General features: G+C 38.1%; 2 protein-coding genes across 2 annotated transcripts in view; both read left to right on the top strand.

The window, feature by feature from the left end:
- Positions 1-2,299: 2,299 nt before the first annotated feature.
- On the top strand, positions 2,300-16,811 carry LOC146464275 (fibronectin type III domain-containing protein-like). The gene is made up of 10 exons (XM_085129998.1): positions 2,300-2,355; positions 5,403-5,486; positions 6,785-7,075; positions 7,426-7,746; positions 9,115-9,217; positions 10,269-10,477; positions 12,164-12,305; positions 12,928-13,058; positions 14,161-14,301; positions 15,106-16,811. The coding sequence occupies exons 2-10, from the start codon at positions 5,426-5,428 to the stop codon at positions 15,879-15,881; spliced, it is 2,175 nt and encodes a 724-aa protein (XP_084986124.1). The 5' UTR covers positions 2,300-2,355; positions 5,403-5,425; the 3' UTR covers positions 15,882-16,811.
- A 5-nt stretch (positions 16,812-16,816) lies between these two features.
- Positions 16,817-20,217, top strand: part of LOC146464276 (sushi domain-containing protein 2-like) — a 29,763-nt gene continuing 26,362 nt past the window's right edge. The window contains exon 1 of the mRNA XM_085129996.1: positions 16,817-17,131. Coding sequence (XP_084986122.1) covers positions 16,841-17,131 — 291 coding nt within the window. The 5' untranslated portion in view covers positions 16,817-16,840. The remainder of the gene's footprint in view (positions 17,132-20,217) is intronic.

Raw genomic sequence — 20,217 nt, forward strand, 5'->3', positions numbered from 1 at the left:
GCGGTAAAACCTGATCGACAAATTTATTATTCACCTGACAGCTGTGTCCGTGACACATCAGTGACATAATTATACGTGACAGTGTCTACGTAACGATGTCTTCTTGAACTAAAAAAGCCAGCAATGCGTGACCACTACGATTAAGTCGAGGCAGGCAACATCACTCATATTAAATGTCGCAAAAGCATCTTTACCAATTTTCTTCTTAATAAGCTGCGCTAGATTCGGTGGAATACATGCAGTTCTGTTGAAGCTCTTTGAACGTCGCAACGGTCGTGTCGAGGGTTCGGGCTACCCGTAGCTTAAAGCTGGTTTCCATATGATCGCGGATCGCAGATCGCAGATCTCAATAAGGTCTGCGATCGTCTGCGATCATATGGAAATACTTCTGCGTTCGTCTGCGATCCTGCGATCACTCTCGCAGACGATCGCAGAGGATAGAACCATGTTCTATCTCCTGCGATCGTCCGCGATCGTCTGCGATCATCTGCGATCATTTGCAATTGTGCGATGATATGGAAACCAAAGTCTTGCGATCCGCAATCGGAACGCATCCCATAATATTTCGAGTTTCAACGCTCGTGTGTTCGATTGTAGGAACGGTCTACGTTATGAATGTGTTTATTATCGCAGTCGCAGAGATTTTAACGACATGAACAAAAAGGCCAGCTATTGGGACAAAATCGGGCAGAAGATTCATTTATCGGCCGAGGAAGCGCAGGCCAAATTTCTCCAACATAAGAACTGCATACGGTCGTTATCGAATCCAAAACCGATGTTTTCGACGCGGTTTTGGAGCTGGCGACGACTCGCTTAATCATGACAAACAGAAGAAGTAAATTTGCTTGCAGCAAAATTTCCGCTCTTCCACGTTCGCGATGTTGTTTACTTTTCAGCCTACACGCGCGTGTATATTTGACGTTTTCGCTGGCCTGCGGTCGGCTCTGCGATCGTTGCGATTATATGGAAACAGCCTTTTTTGCGATCATCTGCGATTATTTGCGATCTGCGATCTACGATCGTCTGCGATCGTCTGCGATCATGTGGAAACCAGCCTTTACCATATGATCTATTTCGAGTCACCGAAAATTAAACAAAACTCAACTTCTGAACCAATAATAGGTCGACCCCCGTCGACCTTTGAACCAGCCGGTTTTTCTCAAGCTATGGTTGCTTGGTTATATTCAAAAGCTATCAAAGTTTAAGTTTCCGTGAAAAGTTATCAGCGATGATTACAAATTCTTTTATTCTGTTAGTCCTTTTGTAATCCTTTTCGCCACACAATGTCAGTTTATGCTAATAAACTCTCGATTCGTTTTGTTGTCCTTCATAAATTACCTTCATGTTAAAATATCAACATGCTGAAGTAAAGCAAACGCGCTTTTTACACAGACATTTGCGATATAAGGATCTATCAAAGCGCCAGGTAAGGCGTAAGTATAACGTTCCAGCGTGTAATTGCAGACCAGTAAGTTTCAGCAAGCATCTGAGGTAACGGTTTCAGCAAGGAGAGCATCGATAACATCTCATTACTGGCCTCGAGGCATAATTATTAGGCTTGTGAGACCGTCGACCACTGACGCAAATATCAAAAAGGTTTACATACGCAGGGGAGAGGGCAGTTTTGTTACATCTTAACATCGAAAGGATAATAAATAATGACTGGTTATCGGTTACATTTAATACATTAAGCGAGCATGGACGTACTTCAACTTTGCGAATTGTCAAAACATATATAGCGGCGTTCCATATTGACATAAAACAAAAAGTGAAATGGAAACGTTTCACCGAATTTCGATCATGATTACTCTTCAATCTAAGTACCCAGGAAAAAAATATAAAGCATCGACTTCATTCTTTAGTACCGGTTGTAATCTTCTGGAGTGAATTTAAGTAATAGTTTGTGTGGTACATCGTGTAATACCGGTATATATTATGACTGAAGTACAAAAAATATATACTTTTAGCAATATCTTAATTTTCTTTCCTGCATGTTTAACTTTAATTTGTCGTTCAAAGTAAACACATTTCATAAGATATTCAAAGACTAGGGTGTCACAATAACATTAAAATTTAACTAAAAGACAACAATTAACAACACGTGTTGACATATAAACATGGTGACTATCAGCTGAATGAGGCGATGGTAGTTTGTGTCTAACTTTCTCAAGAACGCAAATGACCAACATGAGATACTGCGTGGTCATGGGGATTAGAAAGAAGGACTGATTGTTTGGCAAAACAAATACGGTACAGTCGCCCTGCCTCATTGTAATGAATAACATCAGCACCTAAAAACAAACTCGGGGCATCTGAGTCAGGAATCACTTCACATCGCACAGGCGAATCAGTGAAGTAAGTGTTCAGTATGAATGTTATTTTCCTCGCTTCTAGCTAAATTCGATCAGTTTAGCAGTTATGTAGCCTCTGAAATGCTTGATCGGTTTAAAGTGAAATACCGTGTTTACCCCACGTTTTTGAAGTGTGAACATCGATTCAGGCCGCATATTTTTTTATTCGATGCGATCAGAGCCGTCTAAATTTCCCCCTCAATTCCTGACATCAAGAAATATTATTGTACTAATCAGAAAGCAGTAGCATATATGGATTATCGAGTCAAATGTAGGATTTAAATTTGCACAATAAACAGAAAATCCTAGAAACATTCATTCGCTCGATTCAACAAAATATATTTTGGTTTAATTTTCGACTGTGGCTGACGCTCACAGAGTGCAAAAATATTAATATTATAATACAATATCTTAGCTGCACACTACCAAACTTAAAGCGCTAGCTTAAGCTCACTTTGCCTGTCGTGATTTCAGAATGTTGGAGCGAAGTTCAAGAAAGATATAAAACATAAAACATGACGGACACCAAACAGGAGTTGGATTATGCAAATTTAATTGTATTCTTCTTTGCGACCATTGAAATGAAAATTCTGATTGACCATGTAGAAATGAATCGTTCGCTGATATCAATGTTTTTTTGTTTCAAGAAAGGCCGGGTTAAACTATATATCCTGAACACATTCAGAGTAATTTTATTTACAGTTTAGTTTGGATTTAAATGGATTTAAACGTGGTGTTTTACCGATTGCAAAACACACAGCAACGATTGGTTTGGTACGCCGTTTAGCTCAGTTGGTAGCCCTCCGCATTTGCATACAAGAATGAAAATGGTTTCTATACAAACGGAGGAGTGAAATTTCAGGGTTAAGCGTCGGCTTTGTCTTGTAAAGCGCAGTATTACTGGGGGCAAAACAAGTGAAACAAGCTTTACTTCATTCGTCTACCAACCCGTGTCCAAAAAGGTGCAGGGTAATATCCACACTGTTGACTGCCAGTATGTCTGACGAGCGTATTAATATAATGAATACAACATCGTCAATTACAATTTATTGAAATAAGCTTTCTTATCTGAACGGCATTATGAGAGAGCCATTTTTTTTTTCAGCAGTTATGTGTTTGGCGTTTCTAAATAGAATGGCAGGTGAATGCATGAGATATCATAGTAGACTAGCCGAACTTTTATCGACCAAGAAGGGAGAGAATTACGGTATTACAATGTCATGGATTCGCGCCAAAGTCTCATTTGCCCTCCCGAGATCTGCGCTGCTATGCTTGAGAGGCTCACGTTGTACGCGAAGAGCACCGCTGAAGATTGCAAATACCGACTTTGAAATCGATAAAAACCTGGCTAGATTTTAGATTTTAGGATGCGAACGAATTTTGTCAGTTTTTTTTTTTTTTTTTATCTTTTCTTTTCTTAATTTTCGCAATTTTAGCTGGACCGTATTATAACTTCCAAATATATTTTTAGTGATGTTGCATGAATTGTAAGTACGTTTTTAATAGTTCTTTTTTGTACTTTTAAGTTGTAAATATCGATTTTGCTCGGACTGTTTCAATAAAGTTTAACCATTAATTATTTAAAAAGAAATTATTATTATTATTATTTTTTTTTTTTTTTTTGGCTGAAAATGTACATATTTTTTAGGAGTGCATAGGGCTGTGTTAAAAGTTGGTCATTTTTGATAAAGATTATACGTCAAATTATCTAAAAAAATTATCATTATCATTATCATTATCATTATCTTTTTCTTTTTTTAAGAACACTTTATTGAGTACTTCAGAACAGTACATTTCATTAATTATATTACTATATGATATACTATATACATTACAAAACAAAAAAGAAGCATACTTGACTATAGTTACCTACCCAACAAACTAGCTACACAACTTACAATACAGCTAACGCCGGTACTAACAATTATATCGTTACTTGCAATACGATACTAATTACTTACAATACTTACATCCTTACAATACAGTACTAACGCTGTTACAATATGGTGCTTTCAAAACTACAAACTTTACAAACTGGCACTTGGCAGCCTTGCAAAGAAATATAGCAAAAAAAATGAACTAAAATTAAAGGGCTCAAAGACTTATTTGCAACTTAGATTTGTGTTTTTCAATTTCAAGGTGACTCTTTAATATAGCACAATAGGCTTCCCAGATATACTCTTCTTCTCTTCGTTTCATTATCATTATTATTAACGTAGTTAACGCGTCACCTTAGAGTTGGAGAGGTGGATCTCGGAAAGGAAATGTGCCCCCACTCCCCCCCCCCCCCCCCCCAAAGAAAACGTATTTTGGTTTTGCCTCTTCAGAGTTCGCATTTTATAGCAATATACGAAAAACGCTTTAAGGTTATTCCATCGAATTGCATTGCGCATCCTTGCTGCGCATAATTTTTCGCGCCATTTAGCGCGCGCACAACATTACGAGATTTCCTTGAGGTTAAGCTCGGCAGGAAAATAAATAGTCCTTTTCTTCTAAACGAGCACGGTGACCCCCATTTCTTAATGCATCAATTTAAATGTCGTACGGTTGACCACTATATATCGCGATTTAAAGAAAAGTTTAATACTCTACTTTGAGATATTTTTATTTTAATGCTTTAAAAAGCACGTATTTAGGTAGTGCTGCTTACGTGAACACGCAGCAAAATCTTTAATTTCTTTCATAATCTTAATTCCAGTTCAATGAAAATAGTTTGTTTTGTAAGATTAAAGAAAATTTTGTTGAACTGCTTCGATATTTTAATGCAAGAAATTAATTTTTCTAGAAATGATAGTTCCCTTTTCTGATTACTAGCGTTCCCAATATAAACCTCGTGGGTCATCCATTTACAATAATAGCCATCCAGGTTGCACAAAAACGAGCCCGGTATTGCATTTTTGTAATGCTTAAAACATAGTCATGAACTGGATCAAGTCTTAGACAATTTTAAATACTCCTTCTTTTTCAGCGGAATCACCTTAACAGCAGGTGGATCTCTCTATTAATCTCTTTGATAACTATCTAAAGTTTTGTCATTCGAATTGATTTCAGGTATTTACGCAAAAACTGATGTAATGTGTGGCGAGTGTTACATTTGGATTTTACTAGTTCTGGGGATTCGCCATACGATTTCAGGTGAGTTTTGAGGATTTGTGTTACTCACGAATGTTCCTAGAGTTTTGTAGGGATTACATATCCTATGAAACAGCAAAAGACTGGGTGGCTTGAAAAATTAAAGTTTGTGGGCGACAAAATTAACGAAAAAAAAGAAAGGAAAATTGCACTCAGCAGTGACCATGAAGCGAGATTTCTCAGGTTGCTGAAAACGGGAATAGTCGTCGAAAAAAGTTTGTAGACAGTCATGTTTTAAAAGTAGCAAAGATATGGAATTGACTGTAAGATTAAATAAGACGGCACAACATTATGCTAAGAGCGCAAGTAACACCAGTTTTGTACCTCATAAGGAGAATAACAACTGCCTTTACCAGGATATAAGGATTGCGCCCTCATTTTTTTCCTTAACTATAATACAAACTTCACAGAGACATCCTGAAGATGTCGATGTCGATACTCATTTTGGTATTACAACTTTTGTTGTTTAGTTTCTGGTAGCATTAATGAATGCATAGTTTTCAATATTTTTTTCTAAAGTAGCTTTTTTTAATTAACTTATCATATAGTTCATTACTTTTATTAACACATTATATATTTTTATGGTATATTGTAAATAGTTTTTTTAGTATATACACATTGTTATTACTTTTTATGGTATATCTGCATTGTCATTAGTGCATTTAGTGCTCAGGGCTCCTATTGATAGCGGGGTGCTTCTAAACTCCTAAAGGAACTACTCTGAGCTTTATAACTAAATAAAGGTGTCTGTCTGTCTGTCTGTCTGTCTGTCTGAATGTTTCTCATTCTCTAACAGAAGGAAAGCAGTTTGCGTTTGTTGCTTTTGTTCCTGTTGTTGCTGCTGTTGTTGTTGTTGACGTTGTTGCAATCCTGTTAGACAGAGAAGTTTAATAAGATTAGAGATTGAGTACAAGGGCGACTTCGAAATTTCAAACCACTCACGTCTCCAACTCTGGTTCTTTCCGGTTGCTTTTCCAGTAGATAAAGAGTCTCTAAACACAAGATGGGTGTGTCAAATGTTATCTAAAGCACGCGAACTATATTTGAAAAGTCGTAACCGTTCTCATACCCTGCGAGCAGAGGCCCTTCGATCTCCCTAGATAAATCGAAGGGCCTCTGCTCGCAGGGTATCGTTCTCAAAGCTAAAGAACCCTATTGCTTAATATTCTTATTCATGTTATCATGGCCGTCGTGAGGTGAATTTCGTGACCACGTACTTACAATAGTTTGGAAAGTCGACAAACAACAAAAAGTACATGTTAGATACTCAAACTGAAATTAATGTTCTTCATCGTGATTAGGTAGTCCCCATGCTATCACCAAGTTCCCAGCATTCGACTTAAATCAGCCTGGGGACGTGACATCACACCATGGTTTCCGTCTCCAATGCAAAGCAGGTGGTACCAGTCCTCTGCAGTACAGATGGCAGCACAATGGAAGGGGCATAGTGTATGGAAAACGTTTTCGTCTTCTGCCCACGGGGACCCTAATTGGGAGACCTCTAGATAGTTATGATGATGGAACGTACCAGTGTTTTGTGAAAAACGATTTTGGAGCGGATTTCAGCAGAAAGCTTTGGATCAATGTTACAGGTGACGTTGGTTATAAACAGGAATATAAAGAATACATTTTTCGAAAACTACGAAGAAAAATTTTCCGCGATTGTTGATGTTTTTTTTTTTTTTTTCAACCACACTCGCATTTAAGGAGCAATAGATCAGATCACAGTAGTCAAGGGACTCTGTGCACCATAACTATCGCACACCGAATGTATTCTTTAGGTAACGGAGGTAGGACAAACAGCTTAACTTCTCCTAAATGTTATAAAAATCAGGCTTAGCTTTAATTATTTCGGTTTGTGTAACAAACTAAACGCAAAAATAGGGGCAACCAAGTGAATTGCACATGGCTAAAACCATGTTATTTTCTTTTATCGTTTTAGTCTTAGGAAACTTCTACTTCGAAGACAACAAGGTTGCTCCGGTGCTCCTTGGAAAACCCATTGAAATCCCGTGTCCACGGCACGAACCCAGCTACGGCGTAACGTATAGGTGGGGTGGATTCAACTCCTTTGGATTCCTTCCCATTACTGAAGATAAGCGTATAGCGGTAACTCCGGATGGTACTCTTGTGATAATGTTTGTGACTAGACAGGATGCGCAAAAAGTGAATAGCACCGGAGGTATCCACTGTGAAATGGCGATAGATGGGAATACAACTTACTCACACGCTGTTACCTTTGATCCAATACTCAGGCTTGCAGGTATGTAATGACATGTTACGCATTCCTTGTACAGAATGAGTGAGGTGATGTAATGCAATTGTAAGCTAATATTTCTGTACTGAATGCTTGCACCTTCATTACATGCTATTAGATTTTATTTTCAGCGGGAAAGTAAGCGCAGGGACACAGATTTGGAAGAAGGAACACGTCAATGAGTGACCAATTAGATCCTCGTGACGAGTAGGGTGCATGGGAGGGCAAGGCAAAGATTTGGCCTCTCGTGTAAACTTTGCGATCTTGTCTGCATAACGAGTTAGAAGAAAGACCTGCAAACTGCATTAATCGGCCCAGCCAAACGATTACAACATCATCCAGAATTGTTGATGTTGCAAAGTGCTAAACAAGGAGGCCAAACGAATGCAACATGTTTGTAGTAGCAGTCAGCTCAAAGGCCTTGAACCAAAATGAATCAAGAATTAATCCTTAGGAAACAAACCCGCGCCATATTTGTTTGCCCACCAAAAAGGCGCCAGACCGACCGACCTCCTCGTCGGACCATCTTTTCGCTTCCCCGACTCTCGTAATTTCACTTACTCATTTGCCCTTTCTCTATCTTTTTAGAGAGACATCGCTTGTGTTTAAGCTTTCGTCCTTGAAAGGTTCAAAACTTTGTTCGTTCGTCATAGTATAGCTTCAACACTTACGCAGCAACGCGCGAAGCAAATATAAACATAAAATCATCGCCGTAAATACAGAAAACCGCAAAGTCATCTTTGTGTGCATGCACGTGTTCAACAATGCTAAACCCGGTAGCCACCTGAAAATAAAGGAATCTTGGACGATGTTGAAGACGATGTTTGATGGAAAGCAATCCTCGTTTAACATCGTCCAACATCATGCAACATCGTGCAACATGGTGGCCAAACGAGTTCAACATGTTGGATTCAACAACGTCGTGTGGACGATATCGCATCCGTTCGGCCAGGCCTTTACAAAGTCTTACAATGCTTCAATCATATATATACTAAGCGTAAAAAAATGAAAGATGTATTGTCAAGATTAAAAAGCTCATCATGCCAAGAGCAAAACTGTAAGAAAAGCTCTTGAGTCCTCGGATGAGACAGACCCATCTCTTGTCGGCTGACAAGGACTCAATTCCCTTCGTGAATTTCTTAATTAAAATATTTGAAGCAATTTTTTGTGCTTTCTTTTTTTTACGTCAGCATCTCGGTTCGAATTAATGATTTGAAATTTAGTCTTGACATCCAACGAGCGTAGCTACGCCCATTAAAACTCTCAGACAAAGACAATTGCTAAGGTGTCTATACTTATCTTTCAATTTACCAATATTATAGCTTAAACTTGGCAAAAGATAACGAACGCCGGTTTCTTTTGTTCGAATCTTAGGGTCAGCAGGGAGGAAACCTCCAGAATTTTACTTTTCGCCAAAGTTAGAAGAGGAAGCCACAGAAGGAAGAGAAAAGAAATTGTACTGCCTTGCAGTGTCAAAGTAAGTGTGATCTGCTGACAAATAGATAGATGTGCTATTGACTCACGGAGCCCCGAACAGCTTTCTTTAGGGGGTCGTTTCAAATGTGCCCGTGGATTATGTGTTGGTTTTTGTGGAGGGAGGAAAACCGGAAACTCGGAAAAAACCCTAGGAGAAAGGACGAGAACCAATAATAAACTCAATCTACATATGGCGTCAACGCCGGGAATCGAGCCCGGACCACACTGGTTGGAGGCGAGTGCTCTTACCACTGCTCCATCCTTGCCCCACACTTCTACTTCCCCTTTCTCCTTCCACCCTGAAGTTTCTTAAACATCAATCCACATTTCTACTTCTCAATGTATTGTTGTTAAACATATAATAGGTCCATTTGGTCCAGAAAGAGAGACCTTTTCAATCTTACAGAACTGGGACATCAATCGCACTTCCACTTAAAATTAGACCGTGGTTAAAAATATAGTCGGTTAAAAATGCAAAAACAGATTTCATATTAGCCGAACTCTCTCCTCTCTTTATTTGTCATCTATGATACAAAGTTACCGGTATCTGCTAAACTCTTAATGATATTATTATATTAAAGATGAGTTTGGGAGCTGATTCTCAAAAAGTTGGGCGGGGTCTGATGAAATCCAGGTGAAGGGGGTATACGGGGGTATCCATGGCAACCCTTCCAGAGACCAGCCAACAGGCACCATTACACTGGGCTAAATTAAGTGGAAACATACCTACCGAACCTTACACTTTCTTGAAGCCACGCCCCACAATGGCGGGAGTGACCGAGAGCAAGAACACACAAAGATTCACTTTTAAGAACAGTTAAATGAAAACGGATAAAAATGAATGAAAACTTTATTAGTGTGTCATAGCTTCTAGCGTACTAGAGTGTACGTTAATTGGGGACACCTAACTACTTTACATTATAAAATTTACATGCGATCGATCAATACTACTAAACAGTGTGTTAAAAGACACCTAACTACTTCACATCACTGTAGCGAGAGATGGTAACTTTATAGCAAATGTAACTTGCGATTGCCCGTGTGCATTATAGGCCTGCACCTACCATTATGTGGACGAAGGATGGCGAAATGATCGAGGATGGCAAAAACGAGTTTCGTTTACCTGCAGAACACTTCAACAGGCTTTTGATAATCACAAAAGTAAACAAAGCACACAAGGGGACGTACACTTGTACTGCTATGTCATTTTACGGTAGTGAAATTCTACAAGAGCATCAGACAAGTTTTCTAACAGTTAAAGGTATGTGTGTTTATGTACCGAACTGCAATGACAACCTAAACAGACACTAACGTAATATTAATTTAGTGAACAAAGAACAACAGCTTAAGCGTCCTATTATTTAGTACTGCCCCCTAATTGTTTTTGTTTGTTTTTTTAATATATTTATTTATTTATCTATTTATTTAGTTAGTTATTTATTTATTTATTTTTCGTTCTCCGACTAAAAACAATTTGGTGGAGATTGAATAGGGGAGGGCATGTTTACTATTCATTACCAACGTTTATCAAGTTAAAATATCGCAGAGAAAGACTTTTAGAGGTGGCAGTAATTGACAGAATGATCAGCCTATTTTATCACAATTTTTTAGGTATACAAGCTGTCTTTATTACCTTGAATGCCAATGCAATGTAGTTCCTTCTCCTTGTGCTAAATTCTAGGTAACCATTTATGATAGTATTCTCTGCGTCTTGGCGTCCTTACAAATTGACTAGAATTCCAACAATAAATATATATTTTTAATCTAGCCAACAGCTTTTAATCTTTCCTGTCCTTAGAATCAGTATAATAGCTTTAGTTGCTGACCTGTCAATGAAACGCCAACAAAAGTCTATTGTTGTACAAATAATAGAGAATAGGGGATAATGTAGTAGACTATTCTTAAGACACAATATTTACGGTACATCTTAACTTAGAAGGGCCTGATAAACATGGTTCCTGCACCACGTCCTAATCACCATTTTTTTTAAAGTTTATTTTTGTGAAATTGTTGCTTGGTTGACAACACAAAGTTGAAAACAACGTTTGTTGTTGATATTGTTGCCAACATGGGGTTTGCCTGCATCTCTAATAAGCAGATCATCTTCCTCAGGAGACAGGGTCTTTTTCAGTTAGCTTCTAACAGCTCTGCTAAGCTACATATTGACACGTGACGAGTACAAAATAAGTGTGACATCAAAATAGTGCAGCAGTAGTTATTATAAACACCTAACCTTTTTTGCATTTCAAATGCCACACACAACGAATGTGTCACCACAATTTGCAATTGCTAGAAATACACGTGAAGAAAAGACGCACATAAAATTTTCCCCATAATTTTATTAATTATACAATATATTCATACGGCAATAGTTAGACGTCATGTAAGATCAATGCAAGATTCTTCTTCTCTGACTCTATCAGGCGTTCAGTAAGTCATTGTATGGTGTGTATTCGTGTGCGTACTGTTCTGAACTCGTGTAATGTACGCTCACGATCGGCATGAGCGTGCATTGCGCCCTTTTAACATTTCTCTCACTTAATACGCGCGGTGTGATTGGTCAATTTTGCGGGCCATATTTCACTGTACGGGCCGCTGAATTTGAAAGTTGTTCCTTTGCCACGCGCCCGATTAACCTCAGAGATATAAGAAATATCTTGATAATCTCGTTTACTCGGTCATTACAGTAAGTTACGGATCCTCTAGTTTTCTCCCTCTGATTTATAGCTCGTGCGCTTCGTGTTCGGGTCATAAACCAACGGGAAAAAAACTCGGTCAGTAACTCATAGTGCGGACCTCGAACTCGGTTAGTAAGAGGTATTTAAAGTGCACGGGACTTTCACGCGGTAAGATAAAGAGACAAATCCAATGGTACTTACAGTTGAGGTCAAAAGGGTTGGAAATTTCTATATTTCTTCTCACGTTCTTTTTCTCTGTTTGTCTTCAGCTGGACCCAAATGGATTGTAGCGTTACCGCCAAAGATCCCAGCGGAAGCAGACAAGACAAAGATGCTGACGTGTCTCGCGAGTGCTAATCCGAGCCCGAGCTACTACTGGTTTAGAAATGGCCAAGAGATAAAAACTTCAAAGTAAGGGTGTTAATGGAACCAAAATACTGGTTTGGAACAAAATGTCTTACAGTCAAGGCATTTTGTATATTTGTATTTTATGGCGACACTTTGTTTTCGTCAGGAACTTATGCTCCTGATCCGAGTTAGAATTTAACCTCCCCACCCCCCCCCCCCCCCACTCCAAGAAAAAAGATATATCAGTATCTATACTTTATCTATATATTTTCCCCTTGCAATCTTTCAGCGTTGTTGACAATGTATCTATGTAACTGAGAAACAGGATCCCATGCCACTGAGCTTCTGTCTCAAACTTAGCTTAGAGTCAATCTACTCTTGAATAGATTTATGTCTAAAATTGGTCTCAGGGGACCTTTGGAACGCCATCAGCTTAAATACCCAACCACAGAACAGCAATGACAATTAAATTGTCCTACGTCATACAATCCCGTGAACAAAAACAGTTGTAAAATTGAATATGCTCGGAAAATCGTTGCCTCGCGAAATTTATGCAGATAGGGGCCCTAGTCGTGAAGTCCTGTTCGCATTTAATTCTATACTTCTGCTCCTATCCCTAATTTGGAAAAAAATCGTTCACGTTTAGAAACACTTTTGTGAACCACTCTGCACTGTCTTTTCACAGTGCTCGATTACAAGTAAAGGGAAACATAATTGAACTAACAAACGTGGGCAGCTGGCACGACGCTGTTTACCAGTGTGTCGCGGAAAATGACGTTGGGATGAATGTGACTTCAACATGGGTTGAGGTGCAAGGTGAGTAAGTGAGAAACTGAAAACTTAAGTTGATTTGTATGTAAAGAGTCACTAGCGGCCAAACTGTACTGACGTGGCTGGCACTTAATCCGGTTTCTGCTGTAATCTGAAGGAATTTAAGTGTTTCTAACACCTCCCAGAATTGACTCAAGTCCATGTATGGGCTACCCCGGCAAACCACCTTCCCTCCCCCTCCCCCTCACTCAAAATTTCATTTATTCACTTTCTATGGCAGTACACTGGTACACTATATTTGTAGATATCTCAGAACAGGAAATAAAATCAGATCATTTCAAGTTACTTCAAAATAAAAAAAAAAAAACAAAAACAAGAAAAGACAGAACAAAGGACAACAAAATGATAAATACCACAATGAGATAAATGCGCTAGGAAAATTAAAAGTTGGTGTTTATATACTTCTGATCTATATATTAAACCATTTGCTATCTACGTCATTGTTTTTCTATCAGGTTAGTTTAAAATTTTTTAGGTCTTATAGTGCACGAAAATCATTTGAAATTTCTGATGGCCGAATACTCCGTTTTCTTTTGCCACAAAACATATTTTCATTTTATTTATTTATTCATTTATTTATTTGTTTATTTATTTATTTATTTATTATGCGCAGTAAAACTATCTGTATGCTCAGTATCAGAAAGCAACACAGGGCGCATAGCGTAACCTGTAAGCCAGGCGAAACTTAGAACAGCACGTGAATAAATCAATAAAATATATATACATATATAAAAGTCATAATCTAGGTGTCTGAATTATTATTATTATTATTATTATTATTATTATTATTATTATTATTATTATTATTATTGTTATTGTTATTGTTATTGTTATTGTTATTGTTATTGTTATTGTTATTGTTATTGTTATTGTTATTATTATTATTATTATTATTATTATTATTATATTTTTTGACCACCAACTTTCACAATTGTTTTTCGAGTGCTTATCGAGAAACGATTTATTCAGAAGCTACCAGCCTGTATGACTCATATCACCCACACAATCACTCCGAAACCTACAATTAATAATGCTGACGATGTGAAACTTTTTCACGCTAAAATAATAATTGCTTGTTCCCTTGCAGTTGCAGCTACCAGCGCTGAGAGGGAGGGTTCAGGGATGAATTGGTGGTTTATTTTAGCTGCTGTTATTGGTGTGCTGTTAATTGTCGCAATTGTAGTTTTGTTAATTTGCTACAAAAGGAGAAAGGCGAGAAGGAATGAAGGTTTGTTATTATAACTTTTTTTCTTTCTAACTTGAAATTTTGAAACTTTGGGCATTATTTGTTGAGTTGCTGCATTACATATGACCGATTCTTCTTGTGGTCTTGTAGAAGATACAGTGCCCCATTTACTTATAAAACAAGGCTGAAATATTCTCAGATTTATTTTTATACAAATCTTTTACACTTGTAGCCAACAAACTGCGACCTTGTAATTACACGCGCATGTAGAACACGATTTCGACAAACCCTGTTTGCAGTCTTTGATGACAATTGATGAACTCGTTTATGAACTCTTTATTGAATGATTTCTCGTGTTCACGCATAAAAGCAACGACTCGGTTTGTGAATTGCAAGTGTAAAAGTATCTATAACTTCTGTTTAACTCCATGTCTGTTTGGCTTTCCTCGTGTTACAGGGTATGGCCAAAATGTGGTTAAGTGTTTTTTGGTTTGTTTTCAGTACTGCAGTAAACAATTTGTTTTAAAGAATCATCAAAAGCATATTCCTAAGCACAATTATCTATTATTTCATTCCATTCATTCATTTATGTTATTTATTTGTTCTTTCATTCGTTCATTCGTTCATTCGTTCATTCGTTCATTCGTTCATTCGTTCATTCGTTCATTCGTTCATTCGTTCATTCGTTCATTCATTCATTCAATCATTCATGCGTGCATTCATTCATTCATGCATGCATGCATATATTCATTCATTCATTCACTCATTCATTCATTCATTCATTCATTCATTCATTCATCCATACATTTATTAGCTCATTCATTCATCCATTTATTCATTTTTCAGAAAGGCCAAGAAACACAGCGGGGACATCACAATACAATGATATATTGGACGAACATCAAAGCAGTCAATCCACACCTCATGCAAAAACGACTCTCCCAGGGCCTACAGGGGTAAACGGCCTACACAGACGACCAACGCTCCCTCCCCTTCCACAGTACCAAAGTCTTGACCCAACTACGATTGGAGCAGCTTGTTACGAGCCCCTGGATCCATCGGATCTTAACAATAGTGGGCTGTACGAGAGACTAGATTTTAGGACCTTGGAAGAGGCCCACAATTACGATAATCCAGATAACGACAAGAGCAAGCCCATTCCTGAGTACCTTGAACTTGTGAGTGACCCAAGTGCACCTCCTGGAAATATCAAATCAGGAGGGACAGAGACTGAGAAATATGAGCCTATGGGGGGTGATGTACCTAGTGATACAGTCCACGTCAACAATCCTCTGCCAAGTTATGAACCCATGGATATAGCAGCGAGTAATGTGACAAATGCAGCTAAACCTAATCCTTCTTCTTCTCCAAAGCATTACGAACCAATGGATACACAAAAATCAAAAGTAAAGTCCACGTGTCCTTCTTCACCTAAATATTACGAACCGATTGCGGGAAACAACTTAAGTGACAACAGTGCAAACACAATGGGCTCACCACCATCAAGAGAGTATTATCAGCCAATGAGAGACAACGTATTGAGCAGCGAGAAAGTTGGCCCGTCGCCACATGAGTATTATGTTCCTATGGGAGAGAACAGTCTCAGCAATCCAGAAGTATAGACTACTAACGGGTCCTCAAATATTGCGATGATCAAGCAGTGCAAGCACTTGAAACATGTCGAATCGACAATATACTCCACTCACGTATGGCATTTATAGTCGCGCCAAAATTCCTGGTTTGGTTTGCTACATTGATGCTGTGAATTTATGCTCATTTTACAATCCAATACCCAACTTCTGTAATCCAACATGTAAATTTACGATTCAACATCATCCTCTCTTGATCTTACCGATTCAACCTGCTCGGTTTACATGGCACTTTCTCAAATAATGACTAGAAAGTATTACTCATGTAAAATGCGACATTCGTGTCTTCAATTCACCTATGATAATCAGTGTTTTTAATTTTTTCTCTCTTTTTGTAACTTGTGTTGTCGACTTTTCCCAAAAATTAGACACCAATGATGTAAGTTTTCCTTACTGTATTCTTCACACTTCAAGTTTACTTCAAAATATGTATGTATCCCAATCCAACATTCTTGTTTCGACATTGAACCTCACGCTATAGTGAGCTAACCTTGGGATGGTAAACCGCTGAACAAACAGATAGTGGGCGTTCGTATTCAAGATGGTTGCGTTTGAAATTGGTTTTATTAGAACATTACCATCATCATCATCATCATCATCATCATCATCATCATCATCATTATATTCCGTAGATCAAGCTACGATGGTAAGAACATGAATCTTGCCCGATGTTTGACTCAAAACAGATCATGATCTTCAATGCAGTCATATGAGCACTGATTGCAATCAGTGATACAATACGGAGAACAAACAATAGCACTTAGTATTGAATATAGTGAATATCAAGAAAATGTGCTTCATCTTATGTTCTGACCATCCCATGTTTTCTTGATGAAAGTTTTACCGCGGTTCTACTATTTACTTTGCCTCTTATTGCAGTGTTGTTTATAAAGTTTGGTCAAGTTAATCTTAATCTTAATCTTGTTTTTATTATGTGTGGTTCTTATCTAGATCAGTATATTGCACTGTCAGTTGCTGGTAGCGCAATTGATTTTTGGCTCTCGAAGCAAATCATGAGGATTTCAGTATTTTATAAAACCTGTGTCGTTTTTTCATGGTGCCAAATTTCATTCTTGACCGAGGCCATTCGACTTCCGAAGTTTTATCCTTTTGGAACAGGTGAAGGAGATCAGGTTGTTTCGAGGAATGACGATGACAGCTCTGGAGAAGTTCAAATATCAATCCCTTTCCCTTTCTTTGACCAGTATCACAATTCACTGTTTGTAAGTATAGCTTGCTTTAATTTGTAACAATGTTTAATTTTTAAACTGCGCTTTTAGCCAAAATACATACATTTGGCAGCTTTACGCCAGGGGCCAGTTGTTCAAATCCCTATTAAACTAATCCTTGATTAACGTGAACTTTGATTCGGGTTTAATTACTAATCAATAAAGATTCTTCCAAAGGAGTTTTGGCCGTCAGTTTTGACTTAGACTTTTCTTTACCTTTTCTTTAGCTTGAAATTAGAATGATTTTTAACGAGCGGTATGAAAACCTAGCCTCGATTAACGTTTAATCGTAGATTAGCGTTAATCGGCTTTGGAACAACCCGGCCCTGGTGATCAATGAATATCTCGCTGTTCAAAGAAAATAACGCCCACTACAACAGTTCGTAAATGTTTCGATGCTTTGACCTTGAGTAGACTGTTGACTCTCAAAACGTTGTTCACAGAAGCGTGTTTTCGATCGTTCCTCCGGCAGTGGTCTGGTCCGGTCTTCCTCCTTTGTAAGCTGTCCAGCAATTTCAACACATGGCTGCGACACTTTAGTGCCAAGTTCTCCGTCTTTAATGTGACAAATAGACCAAAGGGTTAGTTTCTAAAGAAAGTGAGGTTCTGCGTCGGATCTTGTATAAAGAATATAGATCAAACTGAGTGGTTCAGGAATCTGGGCTGATGGTTTCATTGTACATGTCTTTGAACCGTTTTGTACGCATTCTGTATGCACATCTGGGATTGAAATTTTGTTTATTTGGAACGGAAAAATACTGAACTGGAAATATTGGTTGAATAAGAAAAATGCGTTACCCAGAGTAACGTGTCTTATCAAATTTACTAGTTATTATTTAATAGATCCCATGGAAAGCTAGGCGATCAGCTTAGTGTTATGTTTGTGAAATTGATCATGTGTTGGTTAACACTGCAATTGAATACATAAGCTTCCGCTCAGAAACTTCAGCTTTCAAAACTATTGAGTTGCCGAACCCAATACAAGGTATGCAAAAAATGTGGTCAAAAGAAGTTGAATGCTAGTAACAGCTTAGACGAAAAATATCTAAGACGAAAATGTCGAGCATCATATTAAACAAGCATCCTCTATGTATTCAAAAATGATGATTATTAAACGTGTCATAATAATACGTGTGGTATTCCGCAAACATTATGAAGTGTTACAAATTAATCCAGTGAATTTACTTCCACCATGCATGTTATGTCACCCTATCTTTTTCTGTAGGACATGAAGTTTCTGAGTGCATTTCAGTATAAAGGGCTTATTGCAAATTCCCTAAGCACGCCGATATTTGGATGGGGGCAAAGACCCTTAGAACAGTACTGGACTTCCAATGCAGCTATTCGGAAAGCTCATCAAGCACGAAACTAAGATAATAAACTCACGGTCGCCTTTTCTTCTTCCATTACCTTCGCTGTTCTTATCTGAAGAAGTATATCTTTCCATAATTTGATCGCGTCGACGCTGAGTTTTCTCTTGAAGCATTATAATCAAAAGGCTTTTGGAATTTTGTATAACCCGTGTCGTTTTCGCCTGTTGCCAATTTCTTTCTTGACCGAGACTCCTGTGCTTCTGATGTTTTATCCTTTTGGAAAAAGTGAAGGGTAGCAAATCTGTTATACAGCAATGGCTTGTCAAAGTTTGGATGCTTTGGTCTTGAGGAGATGGTTGGATTGACTGAGTGGTTTGCTCTGGCCTCCAACTGCGTTTGCTAGTTAGCAGTTACACTTCAAAGGAAATTTTTTTTAAATAATCGACTGAGGACTTTAGCCACTTTTATTTAGGCCGTCGAACATAACTATCCCCTTTTCTTTTATCTTCAAGTCAACGGTAAATATTGTAAGTTGATTTGTTGTACAGGGAATAAACATAGCTGCATTGGTTTTGACTATAGAACTAGCTTTCCCATAAGAACATTCTTTTATGAAGTAGTTCGCTTTTAATACAAGAGCTCGCGGGAAGAGCAGACGACCAGCTAAGTGTTCTTCTCAAAATTTGCATGCGTGAGCTCTTGTTGTTATTAATCTTAGTAATAATATACATACAAAAATTTCTACAACCTGGTTGGTGGAAAGTGACCCAATTTATCCTAGATGTAGTGCAGAAATGGGCAATTGGGTGAAGAATGTTGAAATTAGTGCAACAAAGGTGAAATTATAATGATTGACAGGTACGCAAATTTGCAAATCGGCTGTCTCGAAACAAAATGGCGAAAAGGTTTGAACAGAGTAACATCATTTTAATTGAAAGTTTAAAGGAAAATGCAAACAAACTAAACAAAGCACAAACAACTGGCTACAAGTTTGGAGGTCTTGGACGGCACAAAAGGGCTACGACCAGAATATTGAAAACTATGAACCAGAGGCACTCAACAAAATTATCGAGGATTTTCATGCAACAAAGCGTAAAAAAGACGGGAAAGACTATACGAACATTACAGTCTTCGTACTGAAATTGAACGTTACCTAACAAGGCAAGGCTACGTATACTCCATAATTAGAGACCGACAGCAAAAACGTTCGAAGCAAGTTCTTGAAGGTAAAGCTTGGCTAACTGCGACAACAAGGTAAGCTTAAAGTCAAGCGGCCGAACAAAACTCGTTTGCTCTAATGTTTAGCAAAAGTTATTCAGATTCATAAGTTTCCGGGGGAAGAACCTGCCCAATACCGGTCTTAGATAGGGTTACTCCTATCTACACCAGAGGGGTAAAGGGGGGGGGGGGGGGGGGGATGAATTCTGCTTGCGGCGATCTTGAACCAGAATAACTTTTTTTGATATTTGAGCCAGCGCCCAAAAACTTATCCCTAGAAAATCCTTGTTAAAATGACGAAAAAATTTTTTTTTTTCTTACCGTTACTCTTATGCTTTTAACTTCTATTAGTGTTCCTTTATTAGCTTTAACTACTTTACGTTCAATCTCGACACTTTCCTGAAGTTTTGTAAATCCAGAAACCCAAGATGGCGCATCCAAAATGGCCACCATTTGACAAACAGGACCACATTATGACGTGTGATGACGTGTTAAATTCGCGTTGCGCACCTCATAGAACGTACTACCTACCTTTTAATTCTCACTGTC

The sequence above is a fragment of the Pavona decussata genome, unplaced genomic scaffold (assembly GCF_977016875.1).
Source record: "Pavona decussata unplaced genomic scaffold, jaPavDecu1.1 SCAFFOLD_166, whole genome shotgun sequence".
NCBI classification, from domain to species: Eukaryota; Metazoa; Cnidaria; class Anthozoa; order Scleractinia; family Agariciidae; genus Pavona; species Pavona decussata.

What these genes read in the sequence shown, in the direction of transcription:
- LOC146464275 (XM_085129998.1), top strand. Translation starts at nt 5,426, where the DNA reads ATGTGTGGCGAGTGTTACATTTGGATTTTACTAGTTCTGGGGATTCGC. An exon ending in GATTCGCCATACGATTTCAG is followed by an intron (nt 5,487 to 6,784) that starts GTGAGTTTTGAG and finishes CATCGTGATTAG; the next exon opens with GTAGTCCCCATGCTATCACC. An exon ending in TCCAATACTCAGGCTTGCAG is followed by an intron (nt 7,747 to 9,114) that starts GTATGTAATGAC and finishes TTCGAATCTTAG; the next exon opens with GGTCAGCAGGGAGGAAACCT.